Source organism: Clarias gariepinus, chromosome 20, assembly GCF_024256425.1.
Source record: "Clarias gariepinus isolate MV-2021 ecotype Netherlands chromosome 20, CGAR_prim_01v2, whole genome shotgun sequence".
NCBI classification, from domain to species: Eukaryota; Metazoa; Chordata; class Actinopteri; order Siluriformes; family Clariidae; genus Clarias; species Clarias gariepinus.
The window spans coordinates 14,497,984-14,520,675 of NC_071119.1; the positions used below are offsets into that span (position 1 = coordinate 14,497,984).

Here is a 22,692-nt window from a genome sequence, read left to right on the forward strand (position 1 = left end):
CAAACATTTTAGGATATTCTGACTACCTAAATATCCTAAATGAACAGGTTTTTCCATCAATTGATATTTTTCTTTCCTGATGGCACAAGCAAGATTTGTTATTCCTAGAAGAGGGCTCAGATTATAAACGAGTGGTTCAGGGTGCATGAGACATAATTTTTTTTATACATGGATAGGCCACTAAAGAGTCCACACCCTAACCTCGTTGAGAATGTGCTGGAGAAGACTTTACACATTGTATCTTTGTGATCTCTTTGTGATGCTTAGTCTCCCATCATCAAAACAATGTTTTAGAGAGAAATTTCTATGACTCAGGGTGAAAAATATTGTGACCTTGCAACTTAACGGAATGATGCCATAAATAGTGCATGTGTGTATTTTTATTTATTTATTTATTTATTGGCTAGCAGTGTATTTTATCAGGGTTGCAAGCTGTTTGCCAGATCACAGTCACAAAATCCATATAGTTTGTTGTGAGAAGAAAATCCCTGGAGATTGACCTTTTCTAAAATACTCAAACCAGCACATCTGGTTAGAGTGCTTAATTCTGCAAAATTGTAAATAATAAAGTGGATTATGAGTGAATATTCAGCCCATTCTAAACAACTTCTATCAATCACTCTCACACACGCACGCACACGCGCGCACACACACACACACACACACTCCCTGGATCATGGGCAGTATACAGACTTGTACCTATGTAAGCATAAGGGCTAGAAGTAAGCTGTTTTCAGTATTTTGCACAGGAAAAGTGGTGCCCCTACTTTACACTTTTTCCAGGAATTGTACTACAAATTCTACTTAAAAGAATCAAAGTAATATTTTTTTTTAAACAGTACTTTACCAGCATTTTCAAATAATTGGTACTGTACATTTACAATGCACAGATCTACAGTATATGGTCTGACTAATAGGGATCTGTCTCTTTAAACCTCATATTATGTTAAGGGTCAATTTGACCCATTTTGTTTTTTTTGTTGACCAAAGTACTGTTAATCCTTTTTTTATCTTCATAAAATTTTGTGACAATTCCTCATTTGGGATCATAAAATGGTGTGTAAAATATGGACACTCTGACGTGTCCTGGAACGTCTGTGCAGTGTTCGTATACAAAGATGATGTTGCGGGTCATTTTGACCCGGACACTTTGATATGGGTAAAAAGCAGATCAGATCCAAAATAAATGTGTCTCTCTGATGTACTTTGTTTTGAATAATCCCTGAATAAACATTCAGACACACAGACCCAGGTGTGTGTATGGGACAAGCCTTCTTCCCTTTGTCCTTGTCACTGTTCTCATGTCATCTCTTTGAAAATGAGTTTTATCGAATTTTATCAGAGATTTTTAACCGCGATAGTGATGACGAAGAAGAGATTTCAGAGACAGAGGATTGTTCAGAGCCCAAGGACAATGTTATTAATGATCCTGACTGTCAGTTTTCCTACGATGAGGAGGATTTAGAGGAGGAGTCTGCTGTCGTCTCTAAAACAAATGAAAACCAAGGACCGCAGCAATCATAATCCACAGAGGGAACATGGACATCTAAAGATGCTATTATGAAATATTTAACATCACCACACCTAGGCCGAGGCAGACTATAATTTTCCAATGTAATCAAAATGACTCCTGGTCCTACAAAGTTTGCCATTACACAAGCTGATAATATTCAATCTACATTTCTGCTCTTCCTATACCCACCAATAGAGCGGATTATACTTGACATGAGTAACTTGGAGGGGAGGCGTGTATTTCAAGGGCAACGGAAGCCACTGGATACAATCCTGGCCTCCATGTTACTGTAGATGAACGCCTTATTCCATTCAGGGGCCGCTGTGCTTTCCGGCAGTATATGCCCAGCAAGCCGTCCAAGTATGGCATCAAAATATGGGCAGCTGGTGATGCAAAATCTACCTATGCATGGAATATGCAAGTAACACTGAAGAGCTACCTGGAGGAGTATCTGAGAAGAAACAGGGGATCTGAGTGGTGCTGGAGATGAGTGAAGGGCTGCAAGGTCACAACATCACTTGTGACAACTTCTTTACAGCCTTGCAAATAACCTTCAGAAGAGAAAGCTGACTATGTTGGGAACAATAAGAAGAAATAAGCCAGAACTTCCCAGTGAAATTCTGAAGATGCAGGGAAGATCTCTTCATTCCTCAATATTTGTTTTCCCTGAGAAAGCAACAATTGTTTTATACTGCCCAAAGAAAAACAAGAACATTCTTATCATTAGCACAATGCACACAGATGCATCTCTGACCACAAGAGAAAACAAGAAGCCACAAATGATCCTGGACTACAACTCGACCAAAGGAGGAGTTGACATCTGGACAAAGTCACAGCAACATACAGCTGCCAGTGCAAGACAGTTGGCCCTTGGTTATTTTCTACAATTGTGGATGTACATTATGTCCATCATGTGGACAACATTGAAAATGTTGAACACTGAAAATCTAAAACTAAACCAAATAGTTGTTACAAAAATTGTTCTGGAATTTCAAATTGTGTTGTATGTCAGTTTTTAAAATGTTTATCTAATAGAAAATTAAGTTGCTGTTGTTTAAACCCAGTTTTTTGACAGTTCTGAGTGGACATCAAAATGACCCGCAACATAACCAATGTGATTTTTTTTTAACATAATATGAGGGTTAAACCTGGTGCTGACAGCAGTGACGTAGAAAGAAAAAAGTAACTGAGTTGTAATAATATAGCCGTAACATTTAAAATCACCTGCTTAATAATGTGTAGGCCTCCCTTGTACCACCACAACACCTCTTTCCCATAGAGGCATGGACACCTCAAGATCTCTGAAGGTGTGCTGTGGTATTTGGCACAAAAATGTAGACAACAAATCTTTCATTCTCTATTTATAAAACTTGTTTGTTCAGCACGTCCCACAAATGTGTGATCAGATTTGGAAGCAAAGTCAACACCTTAAACTCAAGTCAAGTTCCTTAAACCATTCCTGTACATTTTTTTGGAAGGTGGCAGGGCTATAGAGAAAGTCCCTTTTAAAAAAAGGTGGGGCCACCAATTAAAAACAGCTAAAAAAAAAAAATCACTTTTTTTTGTAATCAATTGTCTCACAACTGGCAAACACATAAACCACCTTAATCGGTAGTCACACCAAAATGCCATCGGCAGGCTGGGAATGTTATCAAGTTTCTTTAAAAGACATCAGATTTGCAATTTGTTAAGTTTTTTGTGCAGCAAACGCACGCACGGTAACGTCTGCCAAAGGCTTTGACACTTTTTAACATTATTTGCTAGTTAAGAATATCATGAATAAAGTGAGTATTTGCACCATAAATAATTTTAGTATGAAAAGTTATTCGCCTATGCAGCAGCTAAATGCTGCAAGTTGATGCTTACTCAACCACCTATAGCAGAAGCCCTCAAAAACCCTGAGCTTTAGTTGTCAGAGAGTAAAAAAACGAAATGAGCAGCAATAGTGGTATTGTAGCTGTGATGTGGGGAGATAGTGGGTGTTGATAGTATAATCCGGTCACGCAATGGTATTCCGTAATGCCTAAATGTAAATGTCTTTTTTCATTACAGCAAGCAAAAAATGCAGTGAAGTACACAGTTGCATTTCTCATCATCTGTGCTGCTCTTCTTTTAATTGGGTAAGTCCATCTAGGTTCTTGCAAGGTTTACCAACTTTACATCTGCTTGCGATTATTTTTCTCTACCTGGGGGCCCTAGTTTAATCATGGCTCATTTTTTACTGTCTTGGGCGTTCTTTTTTTATCAAGCATCAGCTACCAACCGGGGTGCTGTGCACTCATTATTAGGCGGCAGTGTGACATGTGGCATTGTTTTGTGCATTGGTTTGTTTTTTTTGTGCAGTCAGATTTTATTTATTTGTGCATTCTACATTTAAGTGTTTGGGAATAATTTTGCACTAACATAAGACATCTTATCATCCAGCGTACACCATACCCACACTTAAGCATAATGGTATGAGACTGCATCTCTTCAGCAGGAAATGAATTGTAGTCCAAATAGAATGAATTATGGATAATTTGGGTATTTGGAAGGAGATTTATGGATAATCTGTTTTGTAAAATCTGTAGGTGGTGTAGTTGTCTAATCATAAGAGACATTATTTATTGCCTTTTATCTTGATAACGGCTCAGAACGCAAATCCAATTCAACAAAAGAAGGGCTTTAGAAAAAGAAAATATTTTAAAATGCCTATTATTTGAATAGGGGTGTGTGCAAGAGATCTCTTTGGATCATGTTTACCAAAGAAGGGTGGAATAAAATTCTTTAACTAGCATGTGATCAGTTAGGAGATTCTGAAATGATCGAGTGCAGTATTACAAGCAAAAGTAAAGGGCAAGTCACTATGCAATATGCACACTTCTAGATCCTATTTATTATTAGTTCTATGTCATACATTTTTATGTTGTTTTTTCACTTAATTTTGTTGGTTGGTTTATGACCCTAAAGGTAGGTAAAGATTTAGCATGTTTTATTTTTATAATTTTTTTTTTTTGCATTGCAAAAATGTGCTTTTAACAGGGGAACTCTGTATATTGCATTTATGCTTCATCTTTGTTAAAATATTTTATATAATTATACTAATGTTGGTAATTTCTGCATAAGCATATTTCTTAATTGCAGGGCCTTTGCACCACTGTTGCCTCCACCCAAGCAGAACTCTACCCAATGGGACAAGCTGCAGTACCTGTTTAAAGAGCTGGGCAGCAACGGTAAGCGCAGTTTATCTATTTACATAACCTTAAAATTAACAATTTTATGCCCTGTCAAAGTAACTATTTAGTTTGATGCATGTTTAAGGAAACCACAGAAATTTTAGCTACAGAATGGATGCTGTGGACAGGCTGTGGTTAAAATACCCCAACTGCCCATTTGCCTCGCTTGGCTAAGCTGCATCCTAGGAGGGAAATTAATTAATTAATTATCTTATTTATTCATTTATTTAATACAAATTAACTGAAAAAAAAAAGTTAACATTCATGTTTAACTTGCAATAATATGAAACAAGCCAATGTGGGTGTTAGCTTCATTCTTGCATGCGTCAGGCTCTGCTTGCTATGTTCTTGAACAAGCTTCATTCATGTTTTGCAGATCTACATTAAGGTTTTTACTTGACATTATGCATACAATATCAACTCATAATAAATACTCAGTAAACTTAGTTTGTTTAAAAAATGTAAATCTAAAGTCTGAATGCCCATAAAAAGACATTTAAATGAATGAGCATTGTGCCATGTTAAAGGTACCATACAGGTAAACTTCTTCTACAATTAAATTGAGAGACAGCCAAGTTAAGCCGAACCCACAAAATCATTTAGCTAGTTTACAAGAAACTATATTTGCAATATTTTTTTTGTTTAAAATGAGTGTTTTGGATATTTGCAATAATTTCTTAATTTAAAATGAGTGTTTTTGTTGTCAGCCCTGATCGAAAAACAGTGCTTCTAAGATGAGGAAAATGGCAGAGGTGACGTGTTGATTAGGCAGCAGTGATAATTAGCTTAATCAATGTCAGCGAGTCCTATTGTGTTGCCTGGACCCTCTGTCAGCAAGTTTAAGAAACCTGTCCCTGCTACTGATGTTAATGTCAGCAGTCTTTTCAGGCAAATTTAGTTGCCTGGTTCCTCCTAAGTTATGTAACTTATGTTAGTGAGAGTAACACAGGAGTCCCATTGGCTTTAAAGTTTGTTTGGGTGAAGGGTGAGGGGCAGCTTTAGCGGTTGGCCCAAGTCACACCCACTTAACCTCTCTTTCTCTCTCTTAGGATTTAGTATTGAAAGCTGATTTATTGTCATAAGAAATATTTACATTCCTATTTCCAAAGCATGGAAATAAGTCACAAGAAAATAACAGGAGTAGATAGTTAAAAAAACAAACCAATATAACAATAGTATAGAAAGGGTAATAATGGATAAATGTATATAAAATAAATAAGTACAGACATTTAGTTAAAGTCAAAGATAAAGTGACTCTCGTGAACATTATAAAAAAGGGAAAGCATATATACACACACTATAATGATGATGATGATAAAAATAGTAGCAGTAATAGTAGTAATAACAGTGATCAGTGAATGTCAGTAATTTTTCTCTGTCTCTCTCTCATAACTGAGTTGTAATATGAGCGGATCATGTTTTACAGTAGAGAGACCGGAGCACTTTTCCATTTTGTTCAAAGACTAGACTTGTAGAGAGACCAAGTGACGACGTCACTAGGTGACGACATGAAATGAAATATTGAGATACGTTGGTTATAAAGTGAGCAAAAAAAGACAAACACCTAAACACAGTGGTACTGCTGTATCTTGCTGGTTTTATTTTGTGACATTTCCTGCACATTTAAGATTCTCTCTGCTATTTCTTAATAAACTCACATAAGGGACAAAAAGTATATTTAGAGTGGATGAACCAAGTACAATTGAATATATATTTAACTTTCCTCAGTGAGGAAGAACAGTGAAGGGAAAAGCCGGCAACAAGTACTCAACATTTCTAGGAACTTTTAAGATTCTTGGAAAACTATTTCAGGTTACGACCTCATGAGACTGACTGAGAGAATGCCAAGTGTGATCAAACACAACTGGGTACTTTAAAAAATCCAAAATATAAATCATATTCTAGTTATTTAACTTGTATTGTTTTCTAGATAATTCTATATATGTTCCATTATAATTTCAATGTCCTCAGTATTTCTATACGATATTGAGAAATGAAGTAGGGTGTGTTCAAACTTTAGATGTACATGTCTGTCTGTATGTAGCTGCTAAATGACATGACAGCGGCACCTTAAATATCATACTTGTTTACTAATACCATTTCCTTTCTTCTTTTCTATCTCCCAAACACACACAGATGGTGTGGTGGCACTGTCTTTCTCCATCAGCTCCCTGACGTTGATCGGAATGTTGGCAGTCATCACATACACAGTAAGTTTTCTATGCTAGTACAATGTGATGTTCCCTTCAGTTTTTTATCCTCCAGAATTGTTGTCTGTATGTGCAAGAAACAGTGCACAGCTTTGCTCAGGTTATGGCATTCAGTAAGTCTCAAATGTGCATGAATTTTGAGACTAACTACACACATGAATGTGGGACAAGTAGTTGGCTGATTTTCATTAGAGGCCTTTAAAAAAAACACTTTTGTGATGTCAGTTTGATTTGACAACTCTAGATCATGTTTTATATAACCTGATGTACAGTGGAACCACGGATTGCGGGTAACACGGTTTGCGAGTCAAAATCATGTATCATGCATACGCTTCTTGTTTTGACGCCGAGCATCACGTGATCACAACTGAGCCAATGGTTTTTCTCTCTCGCGCTGCAGAGTTGTGGGTAATTCCTGCTGGGTCTTAGTGCTCATCTCTTACTGGTATAATCAACATCCGTGCGTGCGTATACTATTTACTATAACACTGACCACGTGTGTGCACTTAAAACAGTTTATTATTTTTGTGTGTGTGTAGGCCAGGGGTAGCTCTGGGTAAGAGCTTCTGCCAAATGTCTAAATGTAAATGTGTGTGTGTGTGTGCATGTATATGTGTGTGCGTCTATGTATGTTTGCGCGTGTGTGAAAGTTGTTCCACACAGTAGTTCCTCCTCGCTCTCAAATAAGAGAGGAGGAAGAGTTACTGTGTAAGACGAGAGGAGGGAGAGGGTGTCGCACGCACGCACGCACAGCACTTGTGCGGACAAACACGGCGCAAGAGCGCATACACATAACACGGCGTAGACAAACACTAATAAAAACACTTATCTGTCGGGATTTATTTTTACTTTTTTAAAGTGCAGGTTAATTTGTTTTATTTTTACTTTATATTTTGTATTAATTATTTTTATGTATTTATTTTTTTTGGGTTGTGAAATGACTGATCTGAGTTTCCATTATTTCTTATGGAACAACTCGATTTGGTTTACGAGTGTTTTAAAATACGAGCCCGCTTCCGGGACGAATTATGTTCGTGATCCAGGGCTCCACTGTACTGTGGAATCTTGTGAGAATGGAATATTTTATGAGTACTATGACTGTCCCTCTTATGGTTGTAGATATATGTAGATATTTCATAATTTGCAGCAGCATTACTATTCCTGGGCCCATCTTCTACATTCTCTTGTGGTGGGTGAATAACATAACAGTCATAGGTAAAAGTTAGCATCCCTTATTTTAATTCTGTGGTTTTGTGTTTAAAATGTTTTATATTTATTTGTATAAAAATCATCTTATTGTCACTGTGTCATTTATTGAACTGAAATAAAGACAAAAATAAAAATCCTGTGGATAACCTGGAATGAACAGCAGATCAGTTTTGCTCAAATTAAGTTGATTAGGCAGCATCCAAGCTATGGGGTATAGGGAGCAAAGGAAATAGTGAGTTGAGAGTTATTTCACCAAGAGAATAAGGTATAGAGGGAGAACAGAAAAGGACTAAGTACTTGGTCCTGTGGGACACCAGTGGAGAGTCTGCATGGAACAGATGTGCATCCTCAGATGTCACCTCATATTGACTGACCTACTAGGTAGGAAGTAAACCATTGCCATGCCATGCCACAGATTCCAATCCTTAGAAGGATGGACAAAAGATTTTTGTGGTTTGCTGTGTCGAACATTATTAAGTGGTAAAGGGTGATGGGACAAATGACGATAGTTTGGCCAATTTATCATAGAGCTTCTCAGTGACCGACAGAAAGCTCTATGGAATGTGCTGCTTCGAATCCAGATTTGTTAGAGGTTGTTCTGTGATGCCAGCTGATGATTACAGATGTCTGCTGGATCCAGGCTGTGCTTCCAGAAGCATGAAGGTGAAGGACACTGGATGATGTTTAGAATGTAAAGTGGGGTAGGAATGATGTCTGGAGGGGGTGGTTAAAAATTCCCTCTCGTGTGTCGAAGGGCAGCTGTTAAATGTGAGAAGGAATTAAAAGGAGAGAAGGGAAGAGGACTGAAGCATGACAGGGGGAGGTTAAAGTCTTCAAGAGCAGTGAGGAAGGCTGTCAGAAGATAAACGACTATGAAGCATGACCATTTGGTCAATAAGATCTCCTAGAGGATCAGGAGGGTAGTAGATAATAATGTGAAGGTTGATGGGGGAGGTTACCTTAACAGTATGAAATTCAAAAGATGAAATGTTGAGATGAGGTGGGGGAAGGGCCATCTCCCAGACAACAGCAGTCCTGTGCCACTACCTCTGCTAGTTTCTTGTGGAGTATAAGTGAACACGTAGGCAGAGGACAAGGCGGCTGGTATTGCTAAATTCGGAAGATATCCAGGTCTCACTTGCACAACAGGGCATAAAGGGCAGATAAAATCTGCTTCCTTTACAACACACTGGCAGTTCCAGAGCCTGCCAGACCAGTGCAGGATAGATGGGGTTTGTGAGAGTTGAGTCTGTGAGAATGTAGAGGTTTGAGGCATATGTCTACACAATAGGCAGGAATGAGGTCAGTGCAATTACTAGGCCTGAGAAAATGGGCACTAAACAATAATATACATTAGATATTTAAATTAAAGCATAAGGCCATGATTTTGTGACTGGTTTCAAATCTCTTGTGGTTTTGTACAGAAGCAGATTTGTGAAAATTACATTAAATCCTTGTGTAATTATTTTTAGACATGATAGAAGTTGCACCGACAGCTATTTTGAATACTTTTTGATCATTTTGGAAAATATCTTTAACGGCGTTGCACTTTCAGGCTGGTTAGTCTTTACCCTGGCTTGCAGCGATACAAGCTCTTGTACTATGGTTGTTCGTTCCCTGTTTTCAGTCATCGTCGAAATCCTCATTCTTTTTTATTACAAGTCTTGACTAGCAGGTCTGCAAGCACATCATAATCTGTGTTGATTTTCTACACAAATTTTCCATGCCAACTTGTACAAGGTGACACAAAAAAACGGGAACTTTTTTACAATCCAATAAAACTAGAAGTGATAAAAGAAATACATTTTATTCATAGTAATTGAAACCTAAAACTTGCCATTTACGAAACATTGATGGAATTTATCATTTTTCAAAAACTACGTATTTTAGATGGCGTCCTCCTGTATGAATACATTTTTGAAATCTGCTGTTGAGATTCCTTATTGACAGATGCAACATCTCAGCTGGGATACTGTGAATTTTATCCCGAATTCTCTGTTTTAACTCATCCAGGGTTCTTGGTCGAGTCGTGTACACTTTACTCTTGAGGTAGCCCCACAAGAAAAAATCACAAACGGATAAATCTGGCGATCTAGGGGGCCAGGGAATGTTACCGAATCTTGAGATCACACGGTTACTGAACAATTCTCGCACAGCTTCCATTGATTGCCGTGCAGTGTGTGATGTCGCTCCATTACGCATTTCAAAATTTCCCGTTATTCTGTGTTACCCTGTACAGCATAAAGCTCCTCAAAAAAAAAAAGATCCTATTCATGAATTGCTTATCAGCATAGTCAAAAATGTCCACAATGCAGTTTTGTGTTTAGAGAAGCTTATGCTGGCTTTTTGTCATGTTCATAAGTAGTGTGTACACTAATTCCCTTTTGGCCAGGCGTACGGGATGTCTATTCTCCCCCTGAACCTGATTAAAGGCACACGCAGTGTCCTCTACGAACAACTGGAGAATACAGAGGACATGGAGGAGGTTGAGCAACACATAGAGAAACTCAAAGCCAAGGTGTGTGGACAACTGGTTGTTGGTGTGTGTCATATGAGCAGTGTGTCTGGGAGTATGTATGTGGGAGCACTGAGTTTGTTTCTCCTCTCATATGACATTTACAAGTCAATGTAGCTTGTATTACTGGCATGACTACAGTACTTTAATAGCTTTGTTGGCAAACCTTAATTTGTATGCAGTGTGAGGATGGAAGGCCACTCTCCTTGAGAGACCGGAGAAACCTGCAGGAACTGGAAGCTAAGCTTTTGACGCTGCGCCGCCGGGGCCGTCACCTCGAGAATGCTGAAAGGAACTGCTGCACTAAAGTTGGCAGGGTCCTCCGTCCCTTTAAGGTTTGCAAACAGTGGTTTCTTTTTTCTTAATGTTTCTTTACCGATAACTGCAAATGTGAATGCAAAATCAGGAAAGTAAATAAGACTACAGCATGCTTAATTCTTGAATAGAAGTACCCTGCTATCTATGTTAATATTCATATAATATTTTTTTATTAGACCTATGTTGTTTAAATTGTAAAGTATTATATGGTACAGTGAAATGCATTTAAAAAAGGTGCTTTTACAAAAGCTAGCTCAACATTCACACATTAAAATGAACAAGAACACTTTTATAGTCATTTAACTTTGAGCTAAATGAATGGTCTCAAAAATTATACGTTTCTATACATTTATAAAAGTTTATTTGTATAGTGTACATAAATGTATATGTGTCTAAATATTTATTTATTTATTAATTATAAATTTATATAAGTTACCCAAACAATGCCTTGTGATTTAACTCACTGGTAGTTTCAGATCCAAACATGTTTTAACCGAATATTGATATAAATAACGTCTATAAACTGAATAAACGAATATTTTTGCCTTTTACGTTCACTACCCTAATATAGGTTAAGGGGAAATCAGGTGGTGGTGATTTTTAAGTTGTATAATGTTAGGCAAACTTGACTGATGTAAAAGGGAAATGGCTGTGGTCTGTTCCCCTTGCAGTCAACAAAGGAGCACCTTTCTGCTCTGTGATTTTATTCTACACACGTTCTTGTGTTTCATTCATTTTGTTGTAAGTCTAGACAGCAATATCTTTTTTTGTAAATATTGGATTGCATGTTAACATCTCTAGGGCCGATAAAATGAACACATATTTGATCACATGTACCCTTTTACAACTACTACATGATGCACACTGTAATCGAGCCTCTCTAAACACAACACACAAATGATCTTTGTTTCTGGCATTGTAATCACCCCCTTATTGGTTTACTAACGCTGCTGAGACTTACTCCTTAAGTATTGGAATTTGGTAAAGTAATGTGGCATTTTTTTAATATTATGTGGAATCAAAGCAATTTTGTTGGTGACATAAAAGTATTGACGTTCCGTTTCCAATTCTACTGTGTGCACAGTATTAGTATTTTTTTAAATATATAATTTTTGTGGCATGTAATATTGTAGGTTGTAATGCTCTATCTGCATTTCCCTACGAAGCCGAAACCTGGGTTTCTCCAGAGTGAGCACATTTAGTATGGGACATAATCCGAAATTTAAAGTGAATGTTATTTACCAAGTTTGTCTTTGTCTTTCCTTGTCTCTGCCCTCAGATATTGCTTGGAGTTTTCTTTATCCTAGTGGCACTTCTCTTCTTTGTATCCCTGTTCATCTCCAAGTAAGCACACTCATTTTAAGCTAATATTACAAGTTCCACCATTGCTTTCTTTTACCCCAGAATACTTATCTATATTTTGCAAAGTTTGTGGTAAAAAAAAATATATATATATATATTGTTACAATTGCCTGTAAGATCTTCAACTGAATTTAATACCCAAAGCAATTTTTAATGTACCAACGGCAAATCAAATGGCTACAGATATCTATTCTTAAGTAGGTATTAGTTTATCTTTACATTGTAATTTTTAAAGTAAAGGTAAAATGTTTTGCACTTATTGCAGTTTGGATAAAGCCCTGTATTCGTCTGGGATAAGCTCTGGCCTTATTGTCTTTGGAACAAACCTAACAAACCCCTTAAATGAGCTGCTGCTGGCATTGCAACCGGTGAGTGAATTCTTGGTTAGTTATTACTGTAGCTAATTTGGCAACTATATGCACAACACTAACAGTGAATTATTTATAAAATAACATCTAATCTTGGATCTGCTGAACTTTTTGACCCTTTTATAAAATACAGTGGAACCTCGGATTACGAGTAATGTGGTTTACGAGTGTTTTGCAAGACGAGCAACAATTTTTAATAAGTTTTTACTTGAAAAATGAGCATTGTCTTAGTTAACGAGCACCGAGTATCATGTTTCACGCATGCGCTTCTTGTTTTAACAACGAGCGTTACGTCATCACAAGTGAGCCTACGGTTTTTCTCTCTCTTGCAGCAGAATTGTAGGTAATCGTCTCTCCTGCTGGGTGAATACACACACGCGCTGTGTGTGTGTGTGTGTGTGTGTGTGTGTGAGATGTGCGTGTGCGCGGGCACATTAACGGAGAGACCGTTTTTAAAACCGTTTAAAAATTAGCAAGGAACATCGCTAGTCACACTCGCGTGCGTGAGTGCATACTAACGGGATTACTACTGTAAAGTAAAACAACAACAACAAAAATTAAACAGCTCCTCACCTTTGAAAACAGTCGCGACAGAGAAGAGTTTGTGTGTTTATTTGGCAACCTGAGAGAAGGGGAGCTGTAAAGCCGAGACCTATCGTCTCCCCTGCTGGGTCTTAGTGCCTGCAGTGTTTTTGAGTGTGCGTGTTTGTGTCTGTGTAAGGCAGAGAGTTTGTGTGTGTGTTTGGCAACCTGAGAGAAGGGGGCTGTAAACGCGAGCGAGCCCCCCTTCAGCCCCCCTCCTCTCAGGTTGCCAAATAAACACACAAACTCCTCTCTGTCGCGATTGTTTTCAAAGGTGAGGAGCTGTTTAATTAGTTTTTTGTTGTTGTTTTACTTACAGCAGTGATCCTGTTAGTATGCGCTCACGTGAGTGTGACTAGGAATGTTCCTTGCTAATTTTTAAATGGTTTTAAAAACGGTCTATCCGTTAATGTGTGTGTGTGTGTGTGCGCCCGCGCGCACATTTTACACACATACACTCTGCATGCACAAACGAAAACCCTTATCTGTCGGGGTTTAATTTTACATTTTTTTAAGGTAAAGTACAGGTTAATTTGTTTTATTTTTACTTTATATTTTGTATTAATTATATTTATGTATTTATTTTTTTGGGCTGTAAAACGAATAATTTAAGTTTCCATTATTTCCTATGGGAAAATTAAATTTGGTTTACGAGTGTTTTGAAATACGAGCCCACTTCCGGAACGAATTAAGCTCGTAATCCGAGATTCCACTGTATCCTGCTTTTACAAAGTGAACATTTGACCGGATAATGATTTAATATAGCATGGTTGTGTGTCTGGTAAGGAAACAGTTCAAGCAAAGATGTTTTTACAAATACTATTTTATAGTCACTTTAAGTAGAACATTACAGTTTGGAATTATCGACTTTTTAATATACTGTACAATATAAATGTAGGACTGGGACAAAATTGAGCATTCAAACAGGACAGTTGGCCCTACACACAACAAAGCTGTTGTTGAATGTCTAAAGCAGGCTAACATTACTTTTTAAAGCCTAAACCTTTGCTTCCGAAAGATGTGCAACCATGAGCTACTGATGCAACTGCAGATTATACCACTGCCTCCGGAGGTTTGTGCAGTGGGCGCTATGCATGATGGCTGATCACTTGTGCTTTTTGCTTAACGTGATGAACCCATCTGTCTAGGTACATTTGGATTTATAATTGTTTTATAGCTACACTGCTGTTTAATCACAATCCTATCAATTTTTATTTCATTGTGCACATGGAAATGCTCCTACTTTAACTATTTAACATGATCTCATTTCACTAGTCAATTCTGCAAGTTGACCAAGCATTTAAGGAATCTTTAACCACAGTTGTTCATGAGTTTTTTGACCACATTTCAGTTCAGCACTGTCCTTTCAGCTTTTAATAATGTGTTGGACATTGTTTAATGCAATTCTAGTGGTTTAATTGTTCTCTTGTTTGTTTGCATTTACCTCCTGGTGTTCATTACTGGCCCCTAGTCCTATCACAAATTAAGTTAATGGCTGCAGTTTAAAATTTTTGTTAAAAGACCGATAAAATCAGTTGATGTATTATTTGGAATCACTTTGCTTTGTTACATTCCATAGATAGTCTGAACAGTATCTACATAGGATTATCCAAATGTTATCAAAAGTCTTAACAAAAGTTCTTGTACTGTTCTGATCTAGGGCATTCTCAAAAATATAGTGGTGGATTAATATGTTTTGCTGCTAAAAATGCCGGCCATTATTTAATTACTGAAAATATTAAAAGTCACAGTCCATAATCTTTTTTTTCTCTCAGTAAAAGAATATACATTTTATATATTTTTAATAAATGTTATGTAGTGATTGTTGTGATACTCATTTTATGGATTCTGGAGCTGACTGTAATAATAAGGGCGCACTCACCCAAACAATGCTGCCCGACACCAGCTGTTTTATTGTTTTAGGTATTTTGATGCAGTAGGCAGGACCTGAGTTTGATAATTTCTTTTGTCTTTTTCAGGTTTTTCCACTAGACTATGTATTGATCACCATTATCACCATGTACTTTGTGTTCACGTCCATGGCAGGCATTCGCAATATGGGCATATGGTTTTTCTGGATAAGGGTAAAGTTTCTGCATTTATTTCATAGTCTTTTTTTATGTATAGGGCCCCAGGAGTTTTGTTATCTCATAGAAATAAGACTGAGCAACTTGTACAGTATACTTTATACACTTTAATTAACCTGTCTTGAAGCTTTATCATATAATCCATATAAATGGATTTTGATTGAAACAAGACTTTTTAATCGCAGAATTCCATGTATCAACCTGTGCTAATCAATTATGCAATTTAATCTTTAATCTTTTGTTTTCAATTCAAAATCGATTCACACCCTTAAAACTATGTAGGCTAAACTTACAATATTAAATGGTCTGATATTAAGAAACTGCATAGTAGTATGTATAGTGCAGCTTTTGAAAATAAATGGAAACCACTTCCATCTTTCACAAATACTCATTCACTTACTCATCGTTTATACCGCTTAATCCTGTATATAGGGTTGCAGGGGACTGGAGCTTATCTTAGGAGAGACTTATTGTAGGGCACAAGGCGGGGTACACCATTGACCAAGCCAATCTATTGCAGCCCATACACACACACAAACACATTTGCACACTACGGGCAATTACTCTAATCTGGACTGAGGAAGGTAAAAACTGAAGGAAACCGTTTTTTTGTGCCGAAAGTGCGGGGAGAACATGTAAACTCTATGCACACAGTGTCAGGAATCAAACCTGGACCCTGGAGGTGCACATATTCAGATTTCTTTAGTATTGCTTCCTTTGAGTTGGTGCAATACTGCCACCTGCTGGACCTGAGTGTGGCATGCAAGCCTGGGGAAAAAAAAAACATTGCTTTGCATGAGATATAAAATTTTACAACAAACAACACAATTAACACATAATATTAGTATTTATTAGTTATATTTTTAATGTAGTTTTTTAATATTTTAAAAATTAAATATAGCTGCTTAAAATAAATCATGCAGTAAATTGGGGCAAAATCAGACTGAAATTAGCAATGTCCCTAAATTCAATCAAAACATGTTCGTGGTTTTTCTGATTTTCTTTACAGCTGAAATATAAGATTAACATAAATCACAATACGTTCTTCTATTGTTAACAAATGTTAATGGCACCTTCCTAATTAAAATAACTACATTAAACATTTTCTTTCAAAGAACAAATAATTGTTCAGTATCGTATTTTGGAATGCCAAAAAGTATTTCACTCATCTGTTGCTGACATCTTATTTGGCATTGCCATCATTTCACCCTTTATTGTAAGCAGTTATACAAGATCAGGCCACAGAGAACTCGTCCACAGGCCCTGCTCTTCCTCTGCATGATCCTGCTCCTAATTGTTCTTCACACCAACTACATGATCTACAGCCTTGCTCCACAGTATGCCATGTACGGCAGTCAAACTTACCTATGGCAGGTAAAAAAAAAAATGTTTTCATGTTTGTATCTGTCAGTGATAACATTACTAGTTCAAGTGAACAAGTGAATGATTTATATATTCTACAATATATAAACTATTCCCATTCATATGCTACTTACATAACCTTTTGTACAGATTAAGTTATATATTCTGAGCCAGTCAGGCTCTCACAGATCATAGTCGTCATAATCAAGGTAAACATGTGACCAACTGCAAATGTATCAAATTAATTTTAAACGTACACTGCTTGGCCACAAATATATATTTAAAAAATAGTTTGAACACTTTTAGCTTTGATTGATTACGGCATGCAGTATGTTGGCCAGTTCAGGTGAAATAATGTTTCCCCATGCTCCCAGAATCATTCTTTCACAATTTGTGCACTGGAATATGCCCATGCCATCAGGTAAGAAGTCCACTGATGGGATATCCTGATCATTCAGTACATTCAGGTCATCAGCTGAATGCAATTCAATGCCAAATAATGTTGCTGAGCCATAATAATGACTTTGAATAATTTCAAATCTGTGAGTTCTTGTTGCATTGTGCATGTGGAAATGCTCTTACTTTTACTTATTAAACATAGCTGTAATTTCTGCTGTAGATAGTTTTTTTTAATGCAACTTCACTAAGCAAATACTGCAAGTGATCTCAGATTCATGATTATTTATGATTTTCTCCTAACCACATTTCTTTCTGCTGCCAGTTAAACAAAATCTTTCCAGATTTTAATAATGTGTTGGACGGTTCCTAACCAAAATCCAGTAATTTTAGCAATCACCTTATTGTCACACATGAAACTAAAGAAAAGCTCAAAATCACTGTTTAATTCAAGTGCCTATTAAATGTTATTTCTGATTATTATATCCTAATGGCAGGACCATATCTGTTGCAGGAAAACCACACCATTTCCGCCGTCGTAAAGATATGTGATGTAGACGCTCCGGACGGTAAGAGTTTTTTATTTTTTTATTTATTTTTCCGCAAAATTTAGGTAGCTAATTGGTTTTAACAAAGATGTTTTAAATATATGATCGTATACGGATTTCATCCACATGATTTCTGTGAGAAACTTATCTCTTGCGCATTGAATAAGAACTTGTAATAGTATTTAAAGCCACGTACTGAGCTGAATTCATTTCAGTTTTAGTCATATACTGCTTTTAGCAATGACATTCTCGCAATATTGTCGGAAATATGTACTGTATAAATGCCTAAGGCAGAATGACTTAATGTCTTAAAATGTTAGTAACCAGCGAAACAGGATTTATACCAGAAATGTCTATACACTATAGAAAAAAAATTTAACTAACAAATCATTAATTGCTAACTAAATAATTGCAGCAACCTCTTTATAGCTAAATCAATATATCTTTAATATCTTTAATAATTTATAGAATTTATTGTAGTTAAGATCAAGGCCTTTATGCATCATGAAATTGTTTCAATATTTTTATTTCTGTTTAGATTCGTTTTTTTGGCCAAAATTGTATTGATAACCACTTCGCAAAGATTTCTTAGGTATATGCCAAAGTCTTTCAATGGTGGGCAATTATTGTGTGTAAAGAACCACTCTCTGACAAATTGAGCCCAATAAATCTTGACATTATCATCCTGGAATATGCCCATATCATCGTGGAAAAAGACATCCATCAAAAGATAACTTGGTCCGTCAGTACATTCAGGTAGTCAGCTGACTTCAATTTGATGCCACATAGTGTTGCTTTCCCTGGACCTGACCAACTGAATCCACTCCAGATCATAACACTGCCTCCAATAGTCTATACAGTAGGCACTAGGGTGACTGATCAGGTTTATGGTGCCTGATTAACAATCCCGATCATACATATCGGAATTGGCCAATACAGATCACTGATTGATGATCACAGGTGTATGGTGGTTATTGGGATCTCCTATTTAAATGTTGTATTTATTGTATAGCTGTTTGTTTATTTATATTCATAGAAATATAATTAAGATCTGATAAAGTATCATGGATTTAAAGTGTTTATGTATGGCAACATATTCCATTCTATTATTGTTTAAAATAGAAACTGAAACAAATAGAACAGACTATGCTCGACTAAAGAGTTAAAACTTTCTATTCCTTAACTAGCATCATGGAGTGATCAGAAATGCTGAAATGTTTATCTAAAATGCCACTGCCGTGTTATGCTCACTCGTTATGGACATGGCACAAAGCTGCGTCATAAATAATAGTTATTCACCGACAGCACATATGCGAGGAAGTGGTAAAGTAAACCCGGGCTGCCTCACCCAGAGGTCTTTATTTCTCTCTTCATTATTAAAAATTTTTTTTGTGTGTGTGTGTTAATGCTTTTAACCATTTTACTCTCAGCAGAGTAAGGCTTGAGCTTTTTTAGGGTTTCTGCTATAGGTGGTTGAGTGGGATCGACTTGAAATATTTATGCTGAGTTGTTCTTAACCGGCGATAAGGTTCATTGTGTTAACGTTTTTGCCAGACATTGCCAAATGTAGTTTTGTTTAAGATGATTTTGGAGAGACTTGGAGAGTAATGTTTCCAGGCTGGTGAAGACATGTTGGAACTCATGTATTTTGCTTCCTTACAATAGTATTGTTTTATGTAATTGACCATTTATTGGTCGATTCTGATCGGCGGCTAATCGATCGGAGCACAACCCCCCCCCCCCCCCTTTTGCACTATGCAGGATGTGTCTATCACTTCATGCACTTTCATTTTTCCCTTCAAACCAAATTCTTGTTTTTCAGCAATCTCCTTAGTAAGTACTTCTTTGCTTGATACAGACCAAGAATTTAAACCTTCTGAAACACGGTATTGTCTTTTTGCCAATGACCATGGAATATGTCTTCTGACAATTCCGGCTGTTTAGGAATTGAGAAGCTACTCACTGCATCAACGAGGGAAGTTACTTACTGCATCAAAATAATAGTTTCCGGCTGAAACATGTTTTTCTTTATTAAACACATAGTTTTGTGATTCTAGGTCTTATGGTACTTGTGATTTTATTTATTTCTGCTTTGTTTGGTGCTACCTAAATATTTAGCTATAGAAGTTCAAAGTTGTTGTTTTTTTTGCTGTTGTGTTGATGCAGTAAGTTTTAAATCCAGAGGAGGGCACTACATTACACCTATCCAGTCTAAATAGAGGACGTTAGAGTTTTAGTTCAGGTCGGTAATATGCAGTTGGGTCAGTAGGGCCAACTGGAAGCACCCAGATGTTTTTTTAATGTACTAAACAGAAGTAACCTGTCCACATTCCTAGCTTTCTTTTAATGTTCCTTTTCACATTTAGACATATTTCAGTATCAGGCTTTATACAGGAATACATTCTCAATATAATAGAAATAGAAATACATAGATCTTGGAAACTTTAAATTCCGGGCATCACATATCAACTCCATGCAATAATTTAATGCATTTGTAAACAAAGAATCCTAAACTGTCCTGCTGAGGTTTGTTAGTTTAGTGACCTTTGTCTATAACATTTTCCAGTAGTAAGTTGGAAGTCATTCTTTCCAAATTCCTGTGTCTATGATATTCAGGATCATGTACTATATGGAAATTGCAACATTGACCTTAGGAAGTCCAGATCATTTAATTTGCTTCCGTTTATTGAAATAGACAGTTAGCCAGAACATGCATTGGAGATTTATCTTGGAGGTATAAATTTAAAGTCCCAGGATAAAGCAGATTTATTTATTTAGACTCTATACACAGCCAGTCCTAATGAAGATGAATTGTAATTCCTGAACCATTTTTGCTTCCCCATGATGTTTTCTTGGTATATTATAAGACCTTTTGTTAACATTAAACTGCTCCAATTTTACTAATAATAAATACTATAAGATTAGGGCTGTCGATATGAGTGTTAAAGTGAGAGCTTCTTACTAAACCTTGTGTTGGATTTGTTAAAAAATACAAAAATGCAATACATGCACCCACACTGTTTCTTACATTTAGAAATCGCTTCCTGTTCAAACCAAGATTTTTTGAAACAGACTGACTAGTCATTCCTTTTTTTAAAGCATGTTGCAAATTCTATTCCATATTTTTAGATAGGGAGACCTAAACACTTGCAGTAAGACAAGAATAAATATATGGAAATTAAATTGCTTTATAACTGTAGTTTTTCTGAGATAGTCATGATCTCTGACCTGTTAAGTGACTGGATATAGTCAACTCTAACCAGTACAGAGACAGAATTAATTGTTCCTGTGCACACTTGTGCTATTAATAAAACATTGTCTGAAAATGAAAGAAATTTAAATATTTAAAAATTCCCCACGTTCCTGAGACGACTTGCGTTTTCCAAGAATTGTAATCCGTAGGTACGATAAAAACATTACAGACATATTTGTTAGAAGTGAAATTGATCAACCACATAACTAGAAATTCTTTATTAAAAGTATTTTTCCATTACTTATTACTGTAGGGATTGTTGCTTGTCCATGTAATCAGTTGGATGTCAGAGAAACCACTGTTCCATATATATATATAATTTATTTTATTTTTTTTTCCTAGTGAATAGTAAATAAACTAGTTGTTGCATTGTGAAGGGGAGAAACTATGTTCCTTAGCAACAAGACAAAGTTTCTGAGAAAGCTCATCTACGGAATGAATATCATCTTTTAACAGCAATTACATCAGTTATTACTAATAGAAATTGGTTTCACTTCGTACTTCAGAAGCACTGTCTGTGTGCTCTCTCAGCTGAAAAATTAATTTTGTCTGTTTCCTCTTTATCTGGGTATATACACTTTAAAAACACTTTATTAGGAACACTATACTAACTAACACTGACCAGGGCCTCCCTTTCACTTTAAAACAGCCTTATTTCTCTATGGCATGACTTCCACAAGATGCTACGAATATTCCTTTGAGATAGAAAAGAATAAAAGATAAAAAAGGTGGGTTTTAAAAAATAAATCTTTTGGAATCCGTGATATATAAAGAATATACATGTTTGGCGCACAGTGTGCAGTCCTCCCGTGCCTTTCTTTCAGCTCAAAACAGTCTGGCCATCCCATACAAACTGAATTTCTGTCTGCAGATCTGTGTTTTTTTTTTCTTTTCTTTTTTTTTTTCTTTTTCTCCAAAGCACACTTCTGAGTAAACTCTAGAGACTGGTGTGCAATCCTACAAGATCAGCAGCTATAGAATACAAAAACCAGCCTGTCTGGAACCGGCAATCATGCCACGGCATTTAAAATTAACATTTTCTAAAGCTGCTGTCACACAACAGACTAATTAGGTAATGGGTTGTTTCCAGTATATTCCGGTTAGTACCTTTAAAAAGTGGTCCAGAGAAAGGCAACTGGTGAACCCGGCAACATAGCCATTGGTTCCCGAGGCTTATGAATGTGCTTTGGGAGCTAACAGTAGCTCAGATCAGACTGACCCACCACTGAAGCTACCTACAGTTGCTTCATGAGCACCAGAAGTTGACCATGGAGCAGTGTAAGAAAGCTAAAACATTTTTTTTACATCATCTGAACAGCTAGGTGAATGTGGGTTTCTTCCTGGGGAAGGTATACCACCAGTATGCACTATGTAAGCAATGCGGGCTGGCAGAGGCAGTTTAATGCTCTAAGCAGTGATCTGCCGGTCATGTTACTTGTTACTATACCTTATGCTGACCAAATAACCTCTTTCATGGCAGTGGTACTTCCTGATGGCAATGGCCTCTTTTGGTGAGATAATGTGTTGTTCAGAAAGTGTTTGAAAGAAAATTGAGTCCCCATATCTTAATCCAAATGTGCATCTGTGTGGTGTGCTAGATAAACAAACAAGTCTGATCTATGGAGGCCTCATGTTGCAGCCTGCAGGACTTAAAAGATCTGCTGTTAATCTACAGTACAGAGGTCTTGTGGAGAACATACACTATATTGACAAAAGTATTCGCTCACTGCCTTCACATGCATATGAACTTGAAT

The 22,692-nt window shown here is 36.7% G+C and overlaps 1 protein-coding gene across 1 annotated transcript in view; it reads left to right on the forward strand.

Moving 5' to 3' along the window:
• Window positions 1–22,692, forward strand: part of lmbrd1 (LMBR1 domain containing 1) — a 43,422-nt gene that overhangs the window by 15,148 nt on the left and 5,582 nt on the right. The window contains exons 5-14 of the mRNA XM_053480123.1: window positions 3,566–3,633; window positions 4,637–4,725; window positions 6,865–6,938; window positions 10,540–10,665; window positions 10,845–10,997; window positions 12,260–12,324; window positions 12,608–12,710; window positions 15,272–15,376; window positions 16,604–16,753; window positions 17,652–17,706. Coding sequence (XP_053336098.1) covers window positions 3,566–3,633; window positions 4,637–4,725; window positions 6,865–6,938; window positions 10,540–10,665; window positions 10,845–10,997; window positions 12,260–12,324; window positions 12,608–12,710; window positions 15,272–15,376; window positions 16,604–16,753; window positions 17,652–17,706 — 988 coding nt within the window. The remainder of the gene's footprint in view (window positions 1–3,565; window positions 3,634–4,636; window positions 4,726–6,864; window positions 6,939–10,539; window positions 10,666–10,844; window positions 10,998–12,259; window positions 12,325–12,607; window positions 12,711–15,271; window positions 15,377–16,603; window positions 16,754–17,651; window positions 17,707–22,692) is intronic.